Below are 19,497 nucleotides of genomic sequence, written 5' to 3' on the forward strand. Positions count from 1 at the left end.
AGGGGATAGTGGTCACATCCCAGGGGAAAGAAGTACGGTTTGTTTTGGACACCAAACTCCATGGCTCACAAGCAGACACCAGCCAACAGCAGTTCAGAAGGCATTTTCAGTTTGAGGAAGTAAGAGGGATCACTATAATGCAACACAGCAGAATTTCTTTAGTAACACAAAGTATTAGAATCCACCTTTCACCTTGAACAAAATTCCAGAGTCAAATTTTAAAGAAAAGGATAGGAATAAGTTCATAACAATTTTCCCATTCAAAAATCATATTCAGTATGTACGTTAAACTTCAGCTGTAGAAGGTCACATCAGAACAGTCGGAAACTACCAACGATGAAATTGGTTACAATATCTAATTCACTGTTACATAAAATGCATTTACAGTATAATAGCTAAGGAATACATGTAATTTAAAGAGGCCCCCTATAGCAATCACTGAGACTTAACATATGCAGTATAATAAGTCTCAAATCCGTTGCATTTACTGTACAGTGCAAGAGCTTTTTCTGTCCACTGAGAGCCCCTGGCTTAGCAAGAAAGTCAGACTGTCTCATTATTATATTAAATTAAATCATGAATGTCAATCAGAAGAAGTATTCCTTTTGATTTTCATTGGCTGTGTTTTGCATGCTGAGCTCACTTTTCAGTGCAGATTCAGCACTGTCTTCATTTTCAGATCCTTTTGCTTCATTTTTTGAGTATATGCCTTTTTTTTTATAAATGCGTATGGCTATGGCAGTGATGCAAAGTAGGATGAATATCACAACTGCTATCACACCTAGGAGAAGAAAAGAGAAAAAATTGAAGAGAAAGGGTAGACCAATAATAACTCATGGGCCAGAGAGTAGGACAAAGAAGGAATGACTCCATCACATAATGGAGGGGGTTTCAGGGAAGCCCAGAAATAAGAAGCCATAGCTGCTTTCAAACCAGAAACAGCACTGTAGTATAAGCTTCATAGTGATTGTTTTGAAATTTTGCACACTACTAATAAAAAAAAAAATTCCACAGAATACTACAATTTTTGAAACTTTTGAATAGAAGACCAGTAGGGGCCTTAGGGTACTGTAGATAAGAGGGTGTCTCTTCCTCCTTCAACATCAGATCCCAGCTCTCTGCCAGACTGGCAACTCAGGCCGCTGCAGGTTTGAGGAGCTGTTCTTCAGGGACTTTCGTACCAGACAATGGGATGGCACAAAGGGCATTACTATGACTTTCTCCTTTTCCCCAACTCCTATGAGTATTGGACAAAGTACTCTCTTTCCTCAGTCACTCATGTTACTCAGGACCCTTTCTCATGCCACATGTCATCAGGAGGGAAGGGGACACGTGTCCCATCATCAGCTTTCACCTGCCAATCAGCTCTCCCATCACTGCTCCAGGTCTGGGGAAAGAATCTGGAGAGCAGAGGCAGAGAAGAACAGGGTGATGGCAAAGGTACCAATCTGGAATTCTGAACCAGGTACTCTATCACCTCTGCCTGTGTACACCACAAAGTCCAAGCCTCAGACCCTTTGCAGTAAAAATGGTTGCACAGAATCTGTCCCATTCACATCCGGACACCACACAAATTAGTTCAGACCACAGATGACTGGTTCTGACTAAATAATACAGTTAATGAGGAGAATTCATAAAAGAAAATGTAAACCAGTTCATCATAGGGACTCCAGTGGAAATTGGCCAGTGTTTATAGCCACCTATTGTCAGATCAAATGGGACAGAAATTCTAATATTCATTCTGCCTCATGGAAGAAAATCCCAACGCCATTTGACTGCCTTTGGTATATCATAATGGTATGAAGAAGTTTTCAAGATCTGCATTAGCTAGGGCTCACATTTCTTAACTGTATCATTATAGTGAATAGACACTGGTTAAAATACAAAAATACTAAAATCAAGGCTCACTTCATGTTCAGGGTGAAATAATATAGGTTTGACTCCTTCCCTTCCCTTCAGGTTTGTGGCACATGTTCTGATATCCTAGGTGTGTTTTTGCTTTGCATGGCTACATGACCTTGGGTTCATTAGTAAACAAAGTCCCTGCCTACACAGATGGTAGTGAGCAAACTTCCTTTTCTAACAGCTTTAACAGCCCCATCTGGTAGGGTAAAATCATCATTGGTACAGCCACCTGCATTATGGTGTTCTAGCTGATCAGTTAGAAAGCAAAGGGGCAGGAGCATAAGCTTTATGTAAGGGACTCATCAGGTACCATATGTGCCACATACCTAACACATAAGAGGCTAAATGGAATGGGCACTTAGTTTTAAAGGTGACTATTTAAGATTTATTGAACTGTTACCAGGTCATGCTGCTTTTAGTGCAGCAGATTAGGAACAGTAAGGAAAGAGATACTTCCCACAGAGACAAGCATGACCTTAGAAACTTCCAGCCCATCTCCTCTCTTCCTCATTCATCCTGTCATGACGGTCTCAGGCCCTCAAGTTCAAGAGTGAGAGGTTGGGCAGGAGAAGAATTTGAGGAAAAATGAAAGAGAGGGGAAGCAGAAAGTGTTTGTCAAAGAGGCAGAAAACAAGAATAGGCTGTAGGGAGGAAAAAAACACTAAACAGTCTGGGAAACAGTTGTAATGCAGTGGCTCAGCTGTACTAGATGAAGGAACAATCTGCTGCATAACTTGGCCACTACTGCAAGAAAAATAAAAATACATAGTCCCTTGGCGCTGTAAATAAAAATAGACCATCCGAAATTCAGCGCTTGTCCTTTTTTTCATTCTCTGATATGAGCAGCCATCCTTAATGATAGGCATATAAACTTTTTTGTGTGGTATCTTATTTTCTGGAACAGACTCTATAATCTGAGTAAATCTTGCTCTTATTTAGATTAAATAGAACAGTCATTCTTTTGTTTCACAGTCACAATACATGTCCCCTACAAGAGCTACTCTGTAAACTTGCCTTGTCTGAGGTAGCTGAATTGGTACAATTCTCAGTTATACTAATTTAAAAGTACTTACATTAAACTTTTACTGAGTGTTGTACAGCTTGCTTTATTTTGATTTTTAAACAACCATAGTTAAGCAGTAGAAAAATTGTGAGTGCATATTCCCAAACGTGTTTAATAACAATAAAATTGTGAGGTTGTTATCTTAAAAAAACTGTAAGTATTGTAGTTTGAAGTTCAAAAATTACTTTGTTGTTAGTACATTTAAAAAATCCCCACCAACACTAAATTACCTAGTACATAAAGTGATCTTTATGTAAGATACTTATGTAAAATAATACGTATCTTTTGAAACAGTGAAGTAATTTTTGACAAAGTTAGACATGTAGAAGAACTCAGAAACCATCTTTTTAAATTCTGACCTCATTGAATTCAGTGGTAAAATTCTCAAAGTTTGTGTGTGTAAAATTATACAGACATAAGTATCATTTTACAAGCAAGGAAGCTTCTAGGTTTTATTATTTCTTATTTTAGTATCTTTAGCACTACCGTGTTAAAGGTCACTGACTGTGCAGTGTGCTGTTGGCAGGCACTGACCATGGCAGGTAGCATTATTTAAATGGCAGACACACAGGTATCTGCAGGTTCTTATCTTAACTCCACCTTCCATAGACCTAAATGCTTTTATCCTCAGTGAGAAGCCTTGGAAGCTTTATTCTGCTAAATCCCACTGTGTCATTTGTCTGCTGAGGCTTTTAAAACCCTTAGAAAGGAAACCTATTCAAATTTAAAAGATTGAGGGGATGACCTTTCCCTCCCCCTGCCCTCTTTCTGTTGAAATAACTAATGGAAATTGAAACAGTGAATTATACTGTGAAAATACCATCTTCATGAGTAAAAAGAAGTTTCCTTCCCTCACCTCCTCCCAAGAGAAGAAATACCACCAGAAATTCTCAGAGGGGAAGATTGCCACAAGAGTCAATACTATTCCTTGAAAGAAAAAAACTGAACTGACACAGCCATACACTTGCTCCAATACCAGTGACAGGAATTGTAATTCTCCTGAGGGTCCCCAACCCCAAACTCTTCCTACTAAGGCTCACTTGAGTACTCTTCATTCCTGCTAGAGACAGACCTGGTAGGCTTCCCCGCTACAACAGAGATGGATCTTGGCTTAAGGATGGTCAGTCAGAAAGACACAGTAATGGAACCTGCATATCCTGATTATCAGTCCTGTGCTTTAAGCATCTATCCTAAGCTTTATACCATATTTGCTCTGATAGGCATAAAAAGTAAAGGGACTGTCAACATGTTCACTTCAGGAGCAACTGTACATGGTTCTTCCTCTATTCCTCTGTTGCAAATAAGTGTTTTGAAAAAAGTTTGTGGATGATCATTTGTAGTTCTATTTGACCTGATAAAAGTGGCAAAAAGAAGCAGTAAGAAAATGGAGGACAGATGGTATTTCAAACCAAAACTAATTACTTTTTATTATTATTATTTTAACATGCATTTTATTTTTAAGCTGTTAATCAATGCAAGTGATAGTCTGTGCAAGAGTACCTTGCTTTCCAAATGCAAAACCAGACTGAAACTTGCCTCAATCTGTCAAAAGATTGATTCAGGCAGTGTTAGACCCCATTTTCTCAAGAAAAATCTGTGTTGCTCAGATCTATTAAAGCAGATTTTGAACTTGACTGTGTAGCAAAAAGTAATTTTTTGGCATAGTCAAGGAGCAAAGATTGTTCTTTCTTAAACATAATCTATTTGTCACAACATATCCAAGTACTTTTTAAAGTCATAGACACTAGCATTAGGCAGGTTGGAAACCTTTTCTTAGTATCTTGTGTTTCAGCAGAATGTTTCAATGTATAGAAACACTGATGACATAAAGTTATGTAATAAGAAAATATGAGAGCTATTAATTGCATTTTAAAACTATGCTTGATTTTTGTCTGTCTACCCCTTGTAATAAAATGAAACCTTTTTACTAGTTTCCTTATGCACACAAAACTAAACTGACTTCACTTCAGCCTTGAAAGACTCACAGTTATTAGGAAAAAAAGGTTCCCATGGAGTTGTTATAATCCCTATTACCTCCAATAATTGCAGAATCACTTCTGATTGCATTAGCTAAGGGCTCTCCCTCATCTATTGGTCCAGAATGATCTGCAGGAGAAAAAAAAGAAAGTGACAGACAAATAGAAGAAGGGTATTCAAGAAATTCTCACATGGTTACAGCTCATCTAGAGTATGGTACAATGACAGTAGTGTGGGTCCATAAGCATGCAAAGAACAGTGATGTAGATAATACTCTGCAGAGATAAAGAGGAAAATGTAAACATTCAGAGGAAAAGAGAAAAGCTAGAGAGAAGGAAGTAAGTACATATAAAAGATAATTATTTTTCAAACTACTCCTGAGATGTCAGCCCACGTGGAAAAAAAAAAAAAAACACAATTGTGATTTAGGTCATGAGTACTCCATTTAGATTTTGCTTCAGACATCAGAACAAGTGATAACCATATGCTACCTGCAAATGAATGGGTTGTTTCACTTGATGTTGAGTCAGCTCCAGTTAAAGTACCACAGTTGGATTCAGTGAAGCGTCCCTTTACAATGACAGGGGCTGAGCTGCCGTGGTGCAGTGCAGCCTTCAAAGGAGCAATGTGGTTGAACTGCACTGAAGAGAGACATCCAATAAACCCATGAGAGTTTGCCTTCATAGTCTCCTCATCTATGTCGCTGTTTTCTGTTAATCAAAAGGAACAGAACACAATTAATCATAGTGCAAATGTACAAAATAAAGTGACAGAAGAATAAATGAATAATTAACCTGTGTTCCTCTGAGTATATTTGAGTTACAGCAACATATGTAGATTCACTGAATCCCTTTCTTGACTGGCTTTAATGAAAAGACAGTCAGATACATTCAACCCTTTTTTTTTTTTAACAGATGACAGTTGATAGTCTGCTGAGGGAAATGCTTTTAACTTACTATAGCAAGTTCCAAAGCAGAAAGATTCAAATGTAACTAAAATATTTAAATTAAAATGCAACACTTTTTCATTCTGCAAAAAGATAAGGATGAAGCATACAGTCATGAAAAATAAATATTTTATTAGATTTCTTTTCATAAATATGTAGATTATTGGATCATATTCTTTCCACAGTTTCATATATCTACTCCATTCCTTCACCATCAAGTCTGTCAAAACAAAAACTCTCTGAAGACCTCAGATCCTGGAAATCCATCAAGATATTTTCTGTGAAATTCTAAAAAATTAATGTTTTTCCAATTTACTATACATTTTAAACATGATACCATTATCTTTCCCACTAAGAAAAAAAAAAAAAGGAAGACACCCCCCCCCCCCCATTCTTTTGAGCTGCCTTTCTGAATGTATGTACTCTATCAGAACTCTCTATTTATTCACCAGTTAATGCTCACTAATGCACTACTTTGGAAATGGAAAACATTTATTTACCCTTACAGTTCTAATTTAAGCAAAAACTCTGGAAGTACTAATTATTCAAAGAGGACTCTTAAGGGAAGTAAGTTTTAAATTTTTGTGCAAATAAAATGGGAACTTCATCTCATTCATTTCCACCTCCAACTTATCCTAGAACCCATGAATGAACTTGTGATCTTTACAATGGCTTCCATAACGATTTTAAATACCAATGTACAATGCATTCCTCAATACAATTAGGTTAATAGTGAAAAACAGGCTAACATGTTTTGGTAGAATGTTGCAAAATAGCACAGCAGCATTTTCCTCACATATTCTCTGTTTATTGCAATGATGATGTATTATTAGATAGATGGATGTCAGTGAAGAGCCTGCTCACTTACACTGATGGATGACACGAAATGTGGGATGTTTAACTGCCTCTGTTCTCTCTGTAGCATACACTGCTTCTGATGATTGCCTCACCGCACTGAAGGATCTGCTAGATCTGGATGTCTTAAGGAAAAGACTAACCTGAGGTGGCAAGAAAAAAATGTCTAAAACCCCTTGTGATAAAAATATATATCTCTAACTGTAAGTAGGATCAAAAACCTCAAGAGCAAAGCTTTTTCTATTATTTTCTAGTTTCCTATAGAAACCATTTTGTAAACATTGTATGTGTATAATATGAAAAGAAATTAGATATTTAAAATCCTTAGAGTTCACTTGACTCATTAATCAGAAACTACTGCTGGGATAAAGTAAAACTTTTTGTTAGATCAAGAAATCTTGCTGGTAAAAGTGATAAGGTTTAGGGAAGACAAAACCTTCTCCACTTTAGTGCTTAAGCCTAAACTTAAGCTCAAATTTAACTGACTGAAAATGACACACAACACACACACAAGTTGTTTACTGGGGACTGTATTTTATGGTAAACAGCAGTTATGCATGCTTGAGCATCTTTATGGCAATTCATTTGAGAAGTGTACTCAAATTTTTTCGCCAAAGAAAGACAAAATTACTCCACTTACATTGCCTTCTTCAAAAAAACCTCAAAAGCAAAACACAGACTCAATTACCTTCTTTCTTCAATTCTGCTTCAACCACCTTTCCTCTGTGAAGTATTACTGAAAGTCAGCAGGTATACAGCTCCTAGCAGAACATTTTAAGATAAGAACTGTCCAATCAAAAGACTAGCTTTGACCTTTCTGCTTTTATGATGTTGAAGATTTCAAAATTTTTCATGTTCCTGTACAATCTTATCTTGTCTTAAAATTAGACAAATGCATAATACATTGGGTGAACTATTAGCTGACAGATCAGGCTCAAAGAGTTATAGTAAATGGGGTTGCATCAGGCTGGTGGCCAGTCACCAGTGGGGTTCTCCAGGGCTGAATTTTAGGGCCAGTGCTCTTTAATGTTTTTATAAATGATCTGGATGCAGAATTCAAATGTACATTAAGTAAGTTTGCCGATGATACTAAATGAGGAGGAACTGTGGAATCCCTCGAGGGTAGAGAGACCATACAGAAAGATCTGGATAGACTAGAGAGCTGGGCAATGACCAACCTTATGAACTTTAACAAGAGCAAGTGCCGGATTCTGTACCTGGGATGGGGTAATCCTTCTTACACATACTAACTGGGGGACAAGAGGCGGGAGAGTGGCCCCACGGAAACAGATCTGGGGGCCTGGGTGGATGGCAAGTTGAATATGAGTCAAGAGTGCCCTGGCAGCCAAAAGGGCTAACCACGTCCTGGGGTGCATCAAGCACAGCATAGCTAGCTGGCCAAGGGGGGTGATTGTCCCACTCTACACTGCACTGGTGTGGCCCCACCTCAAGGACTGTGTGCAGTTGTGGGAGCCTCAATAGAAGACGGACATCAAACTATTCGAGTGTGTCCAGAGGAGGGTGACCAAGGTGGTGAAAGGTCTCCAGGGCAAGATTTATGAGGAGCGGCTGAGGTCACCTGGTTTGTTCAGCCTGGAGAAGAGAAGGCTGAGGGGTGACCTCATGGCAGTCTACAACTTCCTCAAGGGGGGCAGTGGAGGGGGAGGTGCTGATCTCCTCTCTCTGGTGACCAGCGATAGGACACAGGGAAATGGAATGAAGCAACATCAGGGGAAGTTCAGACTGGACATTAGGAAAAGTTTCTTCACTGAGAGGTGGTGGGCCAGTGGAACAGGCTCCCCAGGGTAGTGGTCATGGCACCAAGCCTGTCAGAGTTCAAGCAGCATCTGGACGATGGTCTTAGTCATATGATTTAGTTTTAGGTAGTCCTGTGAGGAGCAGGGAGTTGAACTCGATTCATATTATGTGATTTTATGATTCTATGAATCTGCTCAGTAGAAAAAATTAATGTGCATTTGACTTTCACAGTTAAATTACCAGCCGGAGGTACTAACAATGTGCTTGGAATGGGCTGCCAAAAAATTCTCACATTTGTGCAACAAGCCTGTGTTGGTATGAAAATTTTATTATGGCCAGGCTTTTTGCATTAAAAGTGCTTATTACAGTTAAAACTAATTACATCTATACATCCACTGATTTCAGTTGAATCATATATGGTTGGTTGGTTTTTTTTTTTTCCTGTGATTAATATGTGACCACATAAATGCCACTATGCTGTTACATTTTTTTAATAATATGAAGAAATACAACTTTTTTAATTGAAGTTTACTTGTGATTCAGATTGAAGTGACCAGGAGGAGAAAAATTACTGAAAAATATGTCAATAAACACTTATTTTTCTGATTTTTGTGCACAAAAGAATACCCTTTAAAAACACTCCAGAACGGCCTAGGTCCCTTTTCCATAATTTGTTGTTTCAGCAGTTTATTGCTGAAAAAAATGCCACTGAAGAAAGCAACTTGATTCACAGGAAGTAATAGATAGTTCTGTCATTGAGACTTTTTACTGCTTTTTCAACAATACAAGTCCAGCAATCAGGAGTCACAAGTGGGTGTTATTTGTGGAACTGTCATTTGTCACTCTGCTGATATTGAGTAGAAAAAAACTTTAAAATAAAACATCAGAAGACAAATGTCTTGCCAACAGAATTATTTCATCAAACTGAAGTATCTCCATTAAACCTCTGAATATTGATTTTTTAAATACTGGTATTTTGTCCAAGATTGCAAGACTGTGGAAACTTTCTCTTTCCCCAAATAATTATCCTGAAAAGCTTCTGTACTGGAAGTAACCCTGACAAACTTGGCTGACTCAATTAAAAATCTGTTAAAAAAAATTTTTAAAAAAGTTTTCATATAAATTTTCTGGAGTATAATTATTTGCACTTTAAATTGTGGGAGCTGCATAAAAATGCATATTTTACACTAATAAACTTATATTAAAGGCTTTTTAAAACCAATTTTAAAAGATTGAATTTTACGATTTTATTACTATATGTATTCCCAAATTCATATAGTAGAAAAAGCTGCATAAAGAGAAATGGACATTTTTAAAGCAACTGTTATTTAATGTGTGCTTCACTGCAGCACTTTTTTGGGAGTGCCTAGACATTATTGTTTTAAAAGGCTAATTTTCAAATTAACGATTTGAATTATCACTATATTTTTACATATCTGTGGAGCACAGTGAGAGTTTTGTCATTCCATCATTCCTTTATCAATAAAACTATAATAATTAGAGCTCTTAAGCAAGCTATGCAATTATTAATTATCCTCAAAGATATTCCCATAAAGACAGAACTAAATTATACAATCTTATAATTTCAGAGAAAAATAAACCAATATAAGAAAGGACAATTTCACTACAAATATAATGGAATAGTTTGAATACACAGAAATTCAATTTCAAATGTGGGTACAAAATATTTTACTGGTTTAACTTAGGCCTTCTTATTAAGAGTCTAGTGAAAATTTGTTTATATTTATTACTGAAATAACCATTTTTTACATTGTTGGAGATGTCTGTATTCAATGTGATGCCTTCATTTAAGTGAATTAGCTTAAAATTACACATTCTCTTAACCTGGTGAAACTTTGTGTATAAATCAGACCTAAGTAAATCTTGCTGAAAGCCTATCTTTATCTCAGTTGGCATGGAAAGGTTAACAACTCTTACTGAAGACAAACGTTGCCCACAGCTCCCCACCCTCACCCTGGGGAAGGCTAGGAAAGTTTGTCCTGGGCAAATGTGGCTTTACTCAGTGGAAGTAAATTACTTCCTCAGTGGGCTGCTGTAAAAAGAGAGGTTTCTACAGCCTTCTTACAGTGTGGGGTGCTTCGAGAGAAAGTATCTTCTTAGAAGGAGAACAAAAACCTAAGGACCCCTTTGGCTTGTATCCTGTGAACTCTGTGGCTGAGTGTGCTGCTTCTCTTTTCCCTCACAACTTAACCTTCATATATTTTGCTGAGTCTTAACACAGCCTAGCTTGTGACTATTTTGTTACAATGTTACATAACATAAATTCAGAAGTCTTTAAATTGGAAGGCTTAGATTCTGGGAAGTGAGGAAGGAGACTGATTTTTTTTTCCTGGGGATTCAAAACTAGTTCAGCAGCTAACTCTCAGATTTGCTTTGAACAAAAAAACTGAGCTATGCACAACTGCAAAGGAGCTCAGACAAGTACTTCTCCAACTGAAAATAATTCTTAGAAAATCCATGGCTTTCTGGCCTACTTTAAAACTTGTGGGTTTTTCCTGAACAACATTTCAAAGTACAAGAAATACATGATTTCATATTTTGTTACTCCTTCTTCTGTTTAGAGCTCTTCACTGCAGCAAACACTCATTACTTTTTTCCACTGCCTTCACAAAGTCTCCTTCCATCTCTAGATGTGACTTCACAGGAATCAGGACCCAAAGCAGTCAGATTTATAAAAGAAACAGCAGCTCTTCAATAGCGTCTCTCCTTTGAAAGGGAGAGAAGTATAACATATGTTTTCTTTAGGACAGGTCCTGTAAACTGACCCAAATTGGGCTGAGTGCCCTCACAGGTCATTGTAACACCAGGCTTCACATTACCGTGATGATGCAAAAGCCAACATATAACTGAAGAAATTCCCACCTCTGAACTTTTATAACAGTGTGTTTTCTTTGGAAGAGGAAACATTGGCCCTGATCAAAAGACTGCTATTTGCCTAAAAATGTGCATTTCATTACCTTGCATCAAATACATTTTTAAGTAAATTGATGAAAGCTTTGATATGGGATTTCATAACAAAGATAGCAAACTCTTTAAGACTGTACTGGTCATTGTATTACCCTTATGTGACTGCAATAGACTACTACACTTCAAAACATTATAAATTCCTGATTCAGTTTTATCATCAATTTGTGGGGGTTTGAAATATTTTAAATAATTTTCTTCTAGTAGTTTATATTTCAGGTAATATTGCTTTAAAGTTATGCTTAAATGATCATTCTCTTTTCCATTCTCTGTGCACATCTACATACCAGTTCTTTTCTGGACTGTGAGTTCTATAAGAAAATCTACATTTCAAAAGCAATAGACATTTCTGTTTGTGTTAGAGGTCCTTAGTTATTTTTCCAGTAAGAAAACAGATCATCTACACTGAGACTCTTCCAAACAATCACAACTAAACAATAATTAGGATTTTCTTTTAAAAGTCTATAAATATGATCTTTAAATTTCATTATTTAATATGTTTTAAGCTACTTAGCATTTGGTGATGAAAATTATGAAAAAAATTATCACTGTATACATTTTATTATATATTAAAGTTATTCTTCCACCTACTCTGCATAACACTCTCAGAATTGAAAACCATGACCATGTATTTGATGGATAAGGAATTAACTGGATGGCCTTATCCAAACAGTTGCATGGAACAGCTCAGTGTCTAAATGGAGATCAGTAACAAGTGGTGCCCCTCAGGGTCCACACTGGGACCAGTAATGTTCAATATCTTTATTAATGACATAGACAGTAGGATTGAGTTCATCCTCAGCAAGTTTGTTGATGACACCAAGTTGAGCGGTGCAGCTGATTCACCAGAGTGAAGGGATACCATCCAGAGGGATCTTAACAGGCTTGAGGAGTGGGCCCATGTGAACCTCATGAAGATCAACAAGGCCAAGTGCAAGGTCCTGCACCTGGGTTAGGGCAATCCCCAATATCAATACAGACTGGGGATGAATGGACTGAGAGCCGCCCTGCAGGGAAGCACTGTATCCCCTGAATAATCAGGGGATACTGGTGGATGACAAATTAGAGATGAGCTGGCAATGTGTGCTTGCGGCCCAGAAAGCCAATCGTATCCTGGGCTGCATAACAAGAAGTGTGGCCAGCAGGTCAAGGCAGGTGATTCTCCCCCTCTGCTCCACTCTCATGAGACCCCACCTGGAGTACTGCATGCAGCTCTGGGGTTCCGAACAAAAGACAGACATGAACCTATTAGAGTAGGTCTAGAGGAGGGCCACATCATGGTCAGAGGGCTGGAACACCTCGCCTATGAAGAAAGGCTGAGAGAGTTGGGGTTGTTTGGCCTGGAGAAGAGAAGGCTCTGGGGAGACCTTATTGCAGCCTTTCAATATATAAAGGCAGCTTATAAGAAAGATGGATCTGTATGACAGGACAAGGGGTAACGGTTTAAACTGAAAGAAGGTAGATTTAGCTTAGACATAAGAAAATGTTTTGTGTTTTTTCTTATGATGAGGGTGGTGGGACACTGGAATGGGTTTCCCTGAGAAGCGGTAGATGCTCTATGATGGGAAGTGTTCAAGGTCAGGTTGTATGAGGCTTTGAGCAATCTGACCTAGTGAAAGATGGCACAGGTGTTGGAACTAGATGGTCTTTTAAGGTTCCTTCCAACTCAAACCAATCTGTGATTCTATGATCTTATACATCAGCCTATTAAATTAATTACACTTGAAATATCACATTCAAACCTCTCTCAATTAATCCCCTTGCATGTCTACTTTTCTAAATGATGGGTCAGAAATCAACTTAATTATGCTTCTCTGTTTTGCAATTGAACTGAAGATTTCATGAAGTCCTTTTTTCTAGCTGAGATTACATATAGGAAATGGTATATTTGGAATTGATTTTTGTGTGTATGTGTGTGTGCATATATGCACGCATATGTGTGACAGAAAGAGTTAAACTCTAATTTTTACTCAGAATAGAGTAGAAAACTAATTTCATACACATTTTTTTTTTATTTACATTATTTGAATGTAGATAGAGGTCTCTGTCAGACAGAAGCTGACAGAGACCTACTGCCTCCCACCTAGTGGCACGATGGACTATTTCAGGTAAGCTTTGCTTGTCAGTAGGAGATTCTTTGGGAAAACATAACAGTGTTTTCTACCATCATAGCCAGGACAGTATTTCTGGGTCTGTTGCAATGACAGAAACATTGATTTACCAAAGCTGTTATGTTATTCCCAAAGGTACTATACAAAAAGTGGTAGATATACGGATCCTGGAGGGGCACCTCAGGTACATAGTAATAAAATTCCTCTAAACTAAACCACATACAACTGAATGTGAAGAAAACACTTCTTCGATCTTCTGGGTTAAGGTAGGTATTATATAAAACATGTAAATAGTTCCTATAAGCCTGTGGGAGCAAGATAAAGTAATATATCATCTATAATAAGTTGAGATGAAAACTCAATTTCTTCTATGTCACATACCACAGTTTTCTGAATTTATTTCTACAAAAAGCCTTTGTTAACACTTTCGCTCACTTAAAGAGATTTTTAAAGAAAAAATCGTCACTCCTTTGCAGGCAGTTTACTGGCTAAATGTTCAAGCACCCAAGAGTTAGAGAGGGAGGCAGTTCATTTCCCAGATCTTGTTTTGGAACATGGTTCATAATTTCTGTTAAAAATTGCTTTTATTAAAAATAAATAGAATTGCTTTGGGTAATGATGATAACCTGTGTGCCATATGAAATTATAAACATTTAAGATCTATAAACTTAGATAAAATTTTTTCCAATAATCTATATTTTGATAAACCTATTTGTTCTACGCTTAGCCCAAGACCACTTGTGGAAGGGTGAAAATAATCAGTCTAACTACAAAATGGTGAAAAGGTAAGTGCAGCCTTAGTTACTCTATATCACTAACTATACAAGCTCTGTTTTTATATTGTTGCAACAAAAAGAGCTATTAGAGGAAGAATGCACAGATGGACCTTTACTTGGTATGGGAATGTAGCAACACAGAATTTAAATTACTGTAGAGGAAAAACAAATATCCTTTAACTTTTCATGAACACCACATCTTCCTCTATCATTGAGTTTTCCCAATGTGATGAACATGAAATAACGAGATCTTGAGAATTTTAGTTCAGGCTATTTTATTTTAACAAAATTGACAAAATGGTAATTGTAGATAGGTAATTTCCATTTTGATCATTACTACAGAGAAACAGACAGCTTTTGGTGAATCATCACTAGACAAAATATTTTGTCATAGCTTAACTTGTTTTTAAAAAGTAACTCCAACAAAGTTTTTGCTTACATTACCTTATTCCTAACTGTTTACATCAAAATTTAATCACACAAAGTTTTTCGAATACGGTACATGATTAATAGTATTATATGGTCTTTGTGTATGATTTCACAGTGATTTATTTTTTCCTGAGAGTAAAAAAAAAAGTGGTGTTTCATAATGCTTGATTGCAAAATGAGAGAGAGAAGTGTGAAATTATTTTTAATGGAATGCACTTGATCATTTTTCAGGAAGTACTTACCCATGATTGTATTTGTATTTCAACAAGACTGAAGTTTCTACCTTGATTGTGACTCAGTGTCTAATTAAATCCAAGACAGCAAATGTCTTTCAATGAGATTAGGGTTATTATTTTTTATGTGCCGTGATGACATTTTGATCCATGTTTTAGAAAACCCTGTGGTGTTCCACTTACCTAAAATCTTTCCAAGTGTGAGAGACTTGATTGCATTGAATTCTGTGCCTGAAGACAGAATAAACTTCATTCTTTCATTCTGGTTAACCTGCAGAATGGTGCGGTGAATAACAAAGTAGAATAATGGAAGAGATATTAGCCCAAGTTTGCAAATAAGCAGGTAAGATCAAGGTTAAAAATAAAAGGAGCTGAGGGAAGCATTTGTTAGTTATAGCATAAAACTAATCAGGAAATAGATGATCAGCTTCCTCAGATCACTGATTATAGCTGTGATACTTCTTAAGCATCCCACTTAATAAACCTTTATTTATCTTATTGATTTGGCTGATTCCTTCTTTTTCATCTATAAGATGAATAAAAATGGAAAACCTTCAAAAACATGAAAAAGGTTCTTTTCATTAAAAAAAGGCACTCAACATTTTGTTCATAAAGATCAAATATTACACTGTAAATGCTGTGTCCCCCAGGGTACCTCTAGAACTACTTGCCTTCAAGCCTTGTACCAATGCATAATTAAGCAAACTTGGCTCTAGCTTCAAGATACTAACTTGTAACATCCAGGTTTTTTAAATTTTAATTTAAAAAATTAAGACTCCTTTACACGCTAATATCTACTATTAGCAAATCAAATATTCCTATTTTATCATCAAATTTCCACAAAAAATAACAAAAATATTTTTCTTAATAGTTACATTCCTTTGATGTAAAAGGGAATGAAGACAATTAGACAAATAGGCCTAAATTATTATCTAGATGGTAATGTATTTGTACGGTAGTTTGATATGTAATTTGAAACAAAAACCAAAATGCAAGACCCAAACTAAATGACAGCAGTCATACATATTTCACAAACTGTGAAAATTTAACCATAAAACAATTCATTGTATTTTCATATAAAATGATGAGGAGGTATTGACCTTTTGCAATAGGCAAGGTGAACACCAAAGAGATTGTCTAACGTGGACTTTCACTGTGCATCATAAGTCTGCTAACCTTTGCTTTATTTACTTGAGATAGTAAAAGACAGTTTATTTGGGGGTAATTGCCTTGTTGTAACTATTTACTTCATTTTGCTTTGGATCTTCTACTTTTTTATGATAATATTTTTTTTTTTTTTGTCTAACTGAATTACCTCTACAAAGAGCATTTCCTCCTCTCTGCTAATCTTCACATGTTGCAGTTGTCCATCAGCCATGTTTTTTATATTGATGCTGAAGACATCAGGATCTTGATGGCTATCTAGCTTGTACCTGATCTGTAAACTTCCTGCAGCGATAAATAGAGCAAAAGGTATAGTACACTACATAAACAAGAGGCAGTGTAGATCATATACAATGCCTCCTGCTTCACAGGTGCATTTGAAGAGCAAAACAAATGTTTGATTTATTTAAGGAATTAACTACGAGAAATTGACATAAGCGCGAAATGAAAGAAGGCAACAGGAAAAGTAATAGCAATGTTGGAAGTAGGATGTAGCAGCAAAGATAGCCATAAACTGCCACAAATCTGAATAATGAGTCAAAATATGTGCAGAAATTTTAGTAAGTGCTTTTATAATTCAGCTAAGAAAGACTTGGTCTGGTAGCTCATATCAGTGTGATTTATCAAATAAAACTCAGTACCTTACAAGTACTGTTCTTGAATAATATTTACACTGTCCGGACCTGTAAACCTCTGACCACTTGACAACTCAGTAGGATGCAGTTAATAATTTCTATCTCACTTTACATTTCTTGTTGTTAACTCCCAGCATACTGTCTGTACACTATAATCACAGAGAGACTCTTTCACAGCAGAATGCAGAGGCAGCATGGTTTCCTTGTCAGAGATTCCCTCCCAGCTGTAGATGGATTACAGCTTTCTACTCATCCTTTGGAAAGTAACGCCCAGGTCAGACCTAGGCCAGTCATGAGCAAAACGTGTTCCACTTCACATGATGGGGAGGATACTACAGTTATTCTGTATCCAAATTTATATCCGGGAAAGCACAGAACCTTCTTTGAGTACAGAACCACTGTGACTGCAAAGAGTCTTTGCTAAACCCAAAGATTCAACTCAGTCTGTGGTTTTTTAGTTAAAAAAAAAACACCTAGATCTAGAAGAAAGAATGAAAAAGAAAGATCCAACTAACATTTAGTGTTCAGCTTAAACGGAAACATCAATTACGTTATGTGTATTTTCACAAGTATATATGTGTATTTTCATAGTTATATAAGTAGCTTATGAAATCAGTTGAATGAAAAGACCTCTGATTAATTTGGAAAATGGATATGCACTTTCAAAAAGTTTATTTCGTCATTTATCACGAGGATGGCAATTAATATGCTATGTGAGTAGCAGACAGATCAGGTACATTTTGAGTTTCATTTCAAAACTTAAAAAAAACCCCTTAATTTGAAATATTTTACTGTATTTCTAAAGGATTTCCAGACTATTTTTGCCAACATGGTAAAAAGAAAACAGTAATAAAAGTTGAACTTACAGTAAGAGGAATGTTTTTCATGTGGAAGGCTTTGTTTGGTGCAGATGAAAAATAAATACACAATTTAAAGCAACTACAGGACAATGCTTAGTTTGTGATTCAGGTCTGGGAATCAGAGTGAATCTGAGTTGGCAGTTATGACGTTCACTAGTGTTTCCAGATGGCCTATCTGAACACTCACCATTTCTGGTGAGAATGACCGAGAGGTATTCCTTGTAGAAGGAGCTGACATAAAGCAGTAAGCTTGGTGTCCGAGTTGTTCGGAAGGCAAATGTAATTGCTTCCCTGTTCAGCGTCATGTCAGCATAGAAAGAAGAAGCATGAGAACTGGAATTTTTAGCTAAGGTGTAGTATTCTTGAAAATTGTATGTCACAGAAGTACCAGTCCCAAAATAGGCAGAGATCTCTGAAACAAAAAGTAATTCAGTTTTTAAATATAAGGCAAAACAAAACTAAATCTCTTTATTTTTTTTTCTGTCACAGAACAAAATAAAGTGTATTCTTAACTATTGTGATAAAGCTGGAAAAGAAATATAAATAAAACTAGTATTTAGAACTATAGAGAAAAATAAGACCCAATCAGGGCTAGTGCAAAAGCCCCGTTAGACATGTGTCTTAAATATCTGTTGCATGAAGAAGTGCTTCTTTTTGTCTAGTTTTAAACATGCTTTCTGGTTTTTTTCCTGTTTATTCAAGTCCTCAAGCCCAATATGTCCTGTCTTGTATGTATACTGCTCCTACAGAGAAGTGGGTGCAGCATTTTGAATCCTAACATATTTATTAAACTGGGCCACACTTGGAACACATACGTGGGAAAAGAGACTGGTCAGGAGGGAGAAAGAAAAGGAGAATATAAACTGGGTTATGGTCTTCTTATGGATGAATCACTCATAGAGGGCTTCTGTATCTCTGTGATATCTCACAGCTATTTTATGCTAAAAGTAACTTAGACTCACACACACTGTTTTCACACACAACCTCCACATTTCAGAAAAGTTTCTGGAAATTTCTGTAATCTGGCTGTAATTCTGATTACAGAATTCTGTAATTCTGTAATCAGTAATCTTTGACAGAAGGTGGCTGAAAGTTATTACTATAGGTCATCCCACACTTTCAGCAACAGGAGCCACTCAGCCCCTGCAGAATAATAAACATGGAGTGTGACCTTTAGTCTCTTCTGCAGTTTGCAGAGGAGGAGAAAAGTATCATTCCTCACTCGGTGGCATTAGCTCCACGGTGATAGATATGGAAGGACTTCATATGAATCCTTTATTCTTATGGTGATAGTGGTGGCTGGACAGATGTCGTGCTCTCTAATTTAGAGTAACATGGAGTTATGGCATTTAAGTCACTGAGTACTTTTGAGGATACATTTAATACATGGAGGAAGCAAGTCATTTTTAGCAGAACAGAATTATATGCAAATACCAAAAGTTCTAGATAAACTTCCATTCTTAAAATTCATACTTGATGACTTGTGATCATCTACTAGTATGACACCATTACCAAAGAACTCCTTTACAATGGCTGAAAACATGGGCTCAGTCCTGTTTCCGATGATCTCACTTTCTTCGTACGGTAAAAAGAAGTTTAAGGTTCTTGTGCTTCTTGGTTTGTTTTCCAAATTTAGTCTTAGTTTTGAGATTAAGACTTGAAAGACAGAAATCCAGAAGTTTATTCATAAAGATATAGTTCCTAGCTTCAGTATAATATGAAAGAATCAAAGGATTTGCATAACATTAAAAAAAAGATGCTGATCCTCTCAAGTAATGGTGTTCCTGCTTCAAATAGTAT

At 36.6% G+C, this 19,497-nt stretch overlaps 1 protein-coding gene across 1 annotated transcript in view; it reads right to left on the reverse strand.

Annotated features, from left to right (window-relative positions):
* Positions 1-587: 587 nt before the first annotated feature.
* CNTNAP4 (contactin associated protein family member 4) overlaps positions 588-19,497 on the reverse strand; it is a 238,273-nt gene continuing 219,363 nt past the window's right edge. The window contains exons 19-25 of the mRNA XM_075526550.1: positions 17,885-18,109; positions 17,683-17,747; positions 16,354-16,521; positions 15,222-15,309; positions 5,437-5,655; positions 5,003-5,074; positions 588-781 (exon numbers count right to left, since the gene is read on the reverse strand). Of these exons, the coding sequence (XP_075382665.1) occupies positions 588-781; positions 5,003-5,074; positions 5,437-5,655; positions 15,222-15,309; positions 16,354-16,521; positions 17,683-17,747; positions 17,885-18,109 (1,031 nt within the window). The remainder of the gene's footprint in view (positions 782-5,002; positions 5,075-5,436; positions 5,656-15,221; positions 15,310-16,353; positions 16,522-17,682; positions 17,748-17,884; positions 18,110-19,497) is intronic.

Source organism: Mycteria americana, chromosome Z, assembly GCF_035582795.1.
Source record: "Mycteria americana isolate JAX WOST 10 ecotype Jacksonville Zoo and Gardens chromosome Z, USCA_MyAme_1.0, whole genome shotgun sequence".
NCBI classification, from domain to species: Eukaryota; Metazoa; Chordata; class Aves; order Ciconiiformes; family Ciconiidae; genus Mycteria; species Mycteria americana.